This window comes from Merops nubicus, unplaced genomic scaffold, assembly GCF_000691845.1.
Source record: "Merops nubicus isolate BGI_N331 unplaced genomic scaffold, ASM69184v1 scaffold16933, whole genome shotgun sequence".
Lineage (NCBI taxonomy): Eukaryota > Metazoa > Chordata > Aves > Coraciiformes > Meropidae > Merops > Merops nubicus.
The window spans coordinates 5442-12769 of NW_008598396.1; the positions used below are offsets into that span (position 1 = coordinate 5442).

The following is a 7328-nucleotide window of genomic DNA, read 5'->3' on the forward strand; positions in this document are numbered from 1 at the left end:
GTAGGGAAAAGCCTGAGAATGAATAGAGCAGGCTGGATCTGAAAGGTCTGTCAACTGAGGGACCACTGTTGAAGGGAGTTGTGTGCTCCAGGGATGGGAAGCATGGCACAGTTAGGAAAATGGTCATTTTCACTGTTTTTTTAACCTTAACTCCCTGAAGTGTAGTATCCACACAATTTGGCTGTCCAACAGGAAACAAGCAGCCTTATAGAGGAGCCTGTGGTGCCACCATGTGTGAAAACAAATTATCTTTTTACTCAGGGTAAGTGCAAAATGGTTTTTCAGTCCTTGAGGAAAAACTAGTCCTGTGGCTGTGAAGTACAGGAATTTAGTATAAGAAGGAACTACCTTCTAGGAGGTTTATTCTTCCTCCTTTTTCATCTATCTCCACCTGCTTCAAATAGATATTACAATTAATAAACTGTTTTTGAATACTGTGTCTTTCTACCATTAGAACTACCAGCTAAGGAAAGAGCTGGTTTTAGGTCAAGGAACACTGTGGCTGACACAGATTATGTTTTCATGGCTAAAGCTATTTGGCTTTCCTCTCAACAGAATCCAAAACTGAATATTGTCTTGCTGCCTCAAGCAAAAAAAGGAGCAGCATGGTTGTGGTTTGTCCTGGAAATGGAGTCTGGGCACTTGTTGTACACAGCAGCAATACAGTATCTGGGAGGCTGTGAACTGGAGAGAATATTTACTTGAGACCATGATAAATCTGAGTCATCTTAGGCCAAGTCTTTCATGTTTCCACTTATGCTTTAACAGAAATGAAAAGCTGTACAACGCCTGTGTCTTAATGAAACAAAAGAACACAAAAAAAATCTGATAATTAGTCCAATAAGACATGATAAACTGTACATGACCTTTCTTTCTCAAGAAAATTGCTAGGACAGGAGCAGACTGAATAGCCTTACAGCCTGTGCTGAATCAGGCAGTGTAATTAGAGGGGATACTAAGTGGACAGCCTTCAGCAGTGGAAGGGCTGGCACCAGATGCAAGGAACACCCAGAATTGCTCTTGATAAAATACACGTGACATCCTTAAGACTTAAATCAATTAGTCATCATGTTGGCTCTGTGCACATAAAGGTTTTGGCGCCGTGCTGCGAAGTCTCCCATGAAATTGGCCTCTTGCTGGGTCACAGAAGGAGAAAGTGGAGCAAATCTTAAAAGAAATTGCATTATTTAAGAACAAATCTCTGAGTCTTGAGCCATTAAGTCTCATGACAATGGTATCTTTATCAGGTAGTTAAGATAACACAGTAAATTGGCATTTTAACCTGATATGTTGATCTTAATATTTTCTTTAGGGTACCTCTTTGCTATTCTTTGCCATGCTTCATTTCATGGGAGACAGAAAGTGTATCTAGAGAACAGCAGGGGAAAAAGTAATTTGATTTTGAACAGGTCCCTTTAGAGTGACTATGCTTGTAACACTAACTAGAGCCTGCATGCTTTTAGCCCCCATGCTAGCACAGCTATCCATAAATTCAACAACTCATTTGTCAATCACATTAAAAGATACTCCAAGTGTTGCACAGTCTCCAGAAATGGTATTTCTCTAACTTTTTAACCTGTGACTTCCCAGAAAAAGGTTTGAAATGCTCAAAAATGGAAGTGTTCCAATTAGAAGCACAAACAGTCTTTTAATTGGGAAATAAACAGGGAGTTAAGGTTAAGCCACACAGATACCCATTAAACCCAAAATTTTGTATTTTGGGCTTCAGAATGCAGTCAACTTCCCTTTGTCATTTCTAACTTACAGACCCTTCCAAACTCTTTTTTTTTTCATTCCTTTTTGGGGGGCTGGGGAGGAGGCAGCAGGAACATTTGTAGGAGGCATGCCAGACAACTGATTTGATATTGATACAGTTCTGACAGGAGGCAAATCCAAAGATGTCTTTCCAAAATGATACTGCAAGTCTACATACCATAGAAATCAGAAAATAGCAATAGATTCTAGAGAACCTCTGTCCAAGCACCATTTTTGAAGGAGGAGGATGCCTTGCAGAGCCCTGAGCCAGGAAGGAGACCTTACCTTGGCTACTGTCTGCTCGGCGATGGTGCTTGGCCGACGCTGCCGAGCATCAAGTCTCTGCTCCACAGGGAAGCTACTCCGATGGGATTTGAGTCTTTCCACTAGCAAGTAATAGATAGCAGCAAAGTGGTTGTAACTCTTGTTCTGCAGGGACTGAAAAAGAGAAGTAGAAACGTGTGAGTGCAGCCAAATAGGTATTATCTGCTACAAGACCAGGAAGAAAGAACTACCACCTAGGAAAAATTAAAATCATTTAAGAGGCAGTGGGATAAGGAAACATTTTTCTGACTTGGGAAAGTTTCAAACCTAAGTGCCAGGGAAGGAAAAGCATCACCTTTAAGTTTAGTGGTGAGCTCCCAGGAGCTTGCTGTGTGCTGGGCTGCAGCAGTACTTGTAGCTAACATTCAGGTGCTACTCTGAACACTAAAAGATTTGAACCCAGAGGAGGGACTGAGCTCCAGGACCTCCTGAATCATTGGCCATTCCAAGTCACTAGGCAAAAGAAACCACCAGGTTTTTTGTATTGGTTCCCCCCCCCCTCAACTGCTGAAATAAAGAATGTTGCAAACAATTCAGGTAATAAGTTCTAGTCATAAAAATAAAACAGGAGAGCTTCCCACCAGGGACAAGCACCCATTTTGAGTCTATTTTACCTCAATAGTTTTCTGTTGGTCTATTCCAAGGCTGTGCATTAGTCGTAGGACCTGCTCATTATACTCTCCAATGGAAGGCTCATTCTCCTCTCCTGGTGGATAAAGAATAGGTCTCTGTGCAGGAACTTCTATAAGCATCCACTTGTGCTCCTTAATCTGAGCAATAGTTAACCGTTTGGATGGGTCCAAGACCAACATTCTTCTGATCAGATGTTCACACTCTGTTGAGAAAACCAAAAAATTAGAACCTGCTAAGTGGTAGTTGCATGTATTCACCTGAGACCTACCCATAGAGAACATGAAACTGCCTTGCTTCTGGGCTAAACACATTTCCTGAAGGCTAAAATAATCTCTCAAAACAAGATTGAAAGTCACATTAAGAAGGACAAAAGCCCAGTTTCTCCCCCATGAGGCTAACAGCAATATTTAATACCTCTTTTAAGCTGCTTATGCTGTTATATAAAAGATATAAAACTTTAGAATAAATACCAGAATGTATAATAACCAAAGGTTTACCACACTAGGAGTGTAAAAGGACAGACTGTTACCTTCTGACATAAAATAGGGGATCCTGAACCTTCCTTCAAGAACTCGTTGCCTCAGTATGGGGAGTGTTGGTCCATCAAAAGGTAATGCTCCACACACCAAAACATAAAGAACTACCCCCATGCTCTGGAAGAGAGAGGAGATTGATTTCACATTTGCAGCCACAGGCCAAGGCTCTGAGGCTGGCTACCCAAATCCTGTCGCAGGGAAAATTAAAATGACATTCTGCAGAAACAGGAAATGTATACAGAAAGGAGTTAGATTGCTGAAGAGCCCTAAACATTAAGAACACTCAGCTAACCCAAAATGGCTAGGCTTGCAGTACCTTGTGCTGATAAGCAGGTAAGCTGAAGTGTAATGGGTTAGAGACTCTGGCTGCTAGCAGGGAGCTCCACGCAGAGGACTGAATGATACCTGAAAAGCGAGTCCCAACTTCAGGTGAGAATTAGAGATACTTGTCATTAATCTCAACGTTGTTCAGACAAAAACAAACCTCAGACAGCAGCCACCCAAAATAAGAAACTGTGACCTTTTAAGTTTATCAGTTTGCAAGAGCCTGGGCAAGAGGCACACTGGTAGCTTCAGGGACAGTCAGCTTGAGAGGAGCACCAACTAATCACTGCTGTGTGCAGTGCTGGGCATGAGGGATTAGCCAGTGTGAGCAAAAGGAGATCATCTGGGCCAGAGTTCTCCTCCAACTGCCAGACTGGTTTTTGGAAGTGAGTTAATTGGCACGGCAAGTGGAAATAGTCTTGTAGTACATGCCAAAACAACACAGTGCCACCCTGGATGAACTAACCACACCAGATCCTCGTGCCACTCAGCTGGCACAGACAGCCACAGCACTGGATTTGTCAAGGGGAAAAAAGCAGGCATTCAACATGCACCTTAAACCTTCATAAATACCCAGAGACTTTCAATATAAATTGTAAAAAGTCACTTTCTTTTGTTTATTTGTTGATTGTTCCATTCCTCCTGCAAGCTTAGCACTTCCAGCAGACCTGCTCTGTGACTGGATGTTGCAAAGATGCAGAATCCTTAACTCCTCTCCATAGATAAGTGAAGATGATGATGATTTTCTCTTAAATATAAGCATACATGCACTTCTCTGTGGGCAGGCAGATTCTGTTTAATGATTTAGGATCTTGCATATTTAAAGAATATTTACCAAAGCTTAGAGACTGACTTGTGACATTCAAATAGTGTCTGTGCTACTAGAATCAGTAAGTGTAGCTAAGGTCTGCTCTAAGTTTATTCACCACTTGACTAAAGGTTCAGAAAGGCTTTAACCTTTTCAAAAAAAACCCAATAAATCTGGCTAGCTGCATATATATGTATATGCTATGCTGATACACACAAATATATGTATTTGTTAATGCTGTTAGCTTAATTTAAATTAGATTAGCAGCCAAATGGTGACTTTCCATGGACTGTCCTGCCCTGTTTGTGTAACAGGCTCTGACCAAACTGTCAGTGCTTGTGTTGTTATGCTATGTGCATTATCACTGCAAACCTGATGCCACGCCAGAGACTGCTGAATTGTACTGTTTGCTTTAGGGTATGAATCTCTCATTGTAAGCACCAGAATACTAAAATTAAACTACCAAACAGCTCCAAACAAAAACAAATTAGGAGTGAAAAAAGTCTTTGACAACGTATGAAGGGTGCACAGAACTCCAGTTCATTTTAGTCTCTTTTCAATTGCCTAAGTATGTGGGTTGTGCTCTCTGTCCCCTTCCATTAAAGCCTGGAGACAGGCTGACTCAAAAACACACAGCTGCCTGCAGTAGAAAATGTTTGTGGCACAAAAGTGCTGGTTTCCAGCTCAAAGAGCAAACCAGTCAGCACCTCTCCTGTGTGTCAGCGGCTCAGAATCCCTTCAACCTCATTGACAGCTTACAACCTTACAAGTTCAACTCCCACTTAACACAGAAAAAAAAAGCCAAGTTCAGTCAGGAGAGCTTCTGCAGGAGCTACAGTTTTTCCTCTAGTGGATGAACATACACCTAGAGTGTACATTTAATAGCCACCTGGATAGGTAACTTCAATTCTGTTCAATGTTAAGAGGCATTTTATGACACCCAAGCAATAAAGCTGATGAGGAACACCTTGTCTGCAGCTTAAGAAAAATCAAAGATGATTCCTTTGTTACAGCTTCCTAAAAGCAGACTTGAATCCAGTTAAAAAAAAAAGAATAATGATACCCAGATATCCAGCTGGGGTCCCTCGTATTGCTGTCCTTCAAAGACCTCTGGGGCTGCATAGGGGGGGCTCCCACACCACGTCGTCAGAGGCTCACCGCTCTTATAGAAATTCCCAAATCCAAAATCTGTGGAGAAATTAAGGGGAAAGTCACTCCCAACTCCAGCTGCACGACAAAGCATAATGACATGCATGGACTAGGCCAAAAAGCTCATTTTTCATTTATGAAAGCCTCCATAACAAATCCTTTTATCAGTACTCCCACTGAAAATACTGGGATGCTGCATGTCCTAGGCTGCTGTTGTCACCACAGCTACATAATTTGTAAAACACTCTGCAAAACTTCACAACCTGTAGGAGTTTTGAGTAAACTTCTAGCAGTTTGCTAAATCCAAGTTTATAAACAGCTATCACTAAAATTCAACAAACTGACAATCATGCAGAGAGAAGAGCTTATTTACTTGCCAAAAGAGAGCTGAGATCCAGGACTGGATTTGAGATTTCCTGAGTTTTCTTTAGGTGCTCTCTACTCTTGACTACACAACAAATTTTCCACAACAAAAGCATCAATTTTGGAGATGGGAGGAAGGAGCTGTGCCAAAGGCAACGAGGATGGGAATACACAAAGCTTCAGAAGGGAGCTCCACTGCTGGGATCGTCTACAGCCCTTTCAATCCACAGCTGAAATTTACCCTTCCACAACTGAGCAGTTCTTTTATGGGACCAGACGTGGTAGAATATCACAGAAGGTGTCCCTCTTCTTATGAGGATAATGTTTTTGCCCTCATAGCTAACCAGGCTTCTGTGGAGCAATACAGCACCCTGGCGTGGCTCGAGGAATCCTGTGAAAGTCAACAGTGCTGATAAACAGCAATCAGGCTGTTGATTCAGTGCTATCAAGCCCTGAGTACCTCAGAGGTATGTTAATACAACGTGGCACTGATCAGCAGATAGCAAAACTGATAAGCACTGTGGTTAGAGACAGTACAGGCACTGCTGGTACCACTTCAGCTACTTCTGTTTGTACAGGTTGTGTTACTCAGAGGAAAGAGCCTGGCTCTGTCGTCACACATCCTAAGCTATAAAACCACAAGAGAACCAAAGAATCAAAGCCCTAAGAGATCCTAAACAACTTTCCATGCTTAAAGTTAACCTGGAGTTGTTAGGATGGAGAATGAATTAGACTACTTAGACTGAGCTTAGCAGTAAAGGTATTTGGTTGCTTTCCTAACAGAAGGACACAAGAGCTCCAGCAGTTCTTTTAAGAGAACTCTTCCTGCAACATACATCCTAAATGAGCAGAGGTGGAAGAAACTGTTTCAGGAACACCAGAACTGAAGAGGCTTTTAGAGCATTTTTTTTTTCTTCTGTCTTCCAAGATTTTCCTGAGCATGTAATAAGGTATAGAATCATAGAACAGTTTGAGTTGAAAGGGACCTGAGTTCATATTGTATGTCCCTAAATAATAATATTTTAAAAATTATTATTAATGTCCCTATGGCTGTCTAATTAACATACTTTGTTACAAGAGAACACCTTACACTGCTGTAAATATCTGGTACAGGTGGAAACCTCAGGAGGTTAAATCTCCAACATCAGCCCAGGCTCACTGTATTTGCTCAGTCAGGAAATCAGATACCCAGTCTCACAGCAATGAACTTTTGGGATTTGTCCATAATCAAAGAAGAGTCCCACTGCCTATCAGTAAGGAGGCTACAATGCCAGAGAGACTCTCTGAAGGTCAGGCCACACAAAAGATCCAAGGCAGGGTCGTGCCCTGCCAGCACACAGAATGCCTGACAGCTGCATGAGCAGTTACACAATGGCAGCCTGGCTGGCACGTCACCCTTCTCCAGAGGTGCAAACAGCCAAGGTCAGCTCAGATTC

The 7328-nt window shown here is 42.0% G+C and overlaps 1 protein-coding gene across 1 annotated transcript in view; it reads right to left on the minus strand.

Annotated features, from left to right (window-relative positions):
* Positions 1–5568, minus strand: part of SIK2 (salt-inducible kinase 2) — a gene marked incomplete at both ends in the record, with an annotated part of 10224 nt that extends 4656 nt beyond the window's left edge. The window contains 4 exons of the mRNA XM_008937033.1: positions 2041–2193; positions 2694–2914; positions 3242–3365; positions 5444–5568. Coding sequence (XP_008935281.1) covers positions 2041–2193; positions 2694–2914; positions 3242–3365; positions 5444–5568 — 623 coding nt within the window. The remainder of the gene's footprint in view (positions 1–2040; positions 2194–2693; positions 2915–3241; positions 3366–5443) is intronic.
* Positions 5569–7328: the final 1760 nt, after the last annotated feature.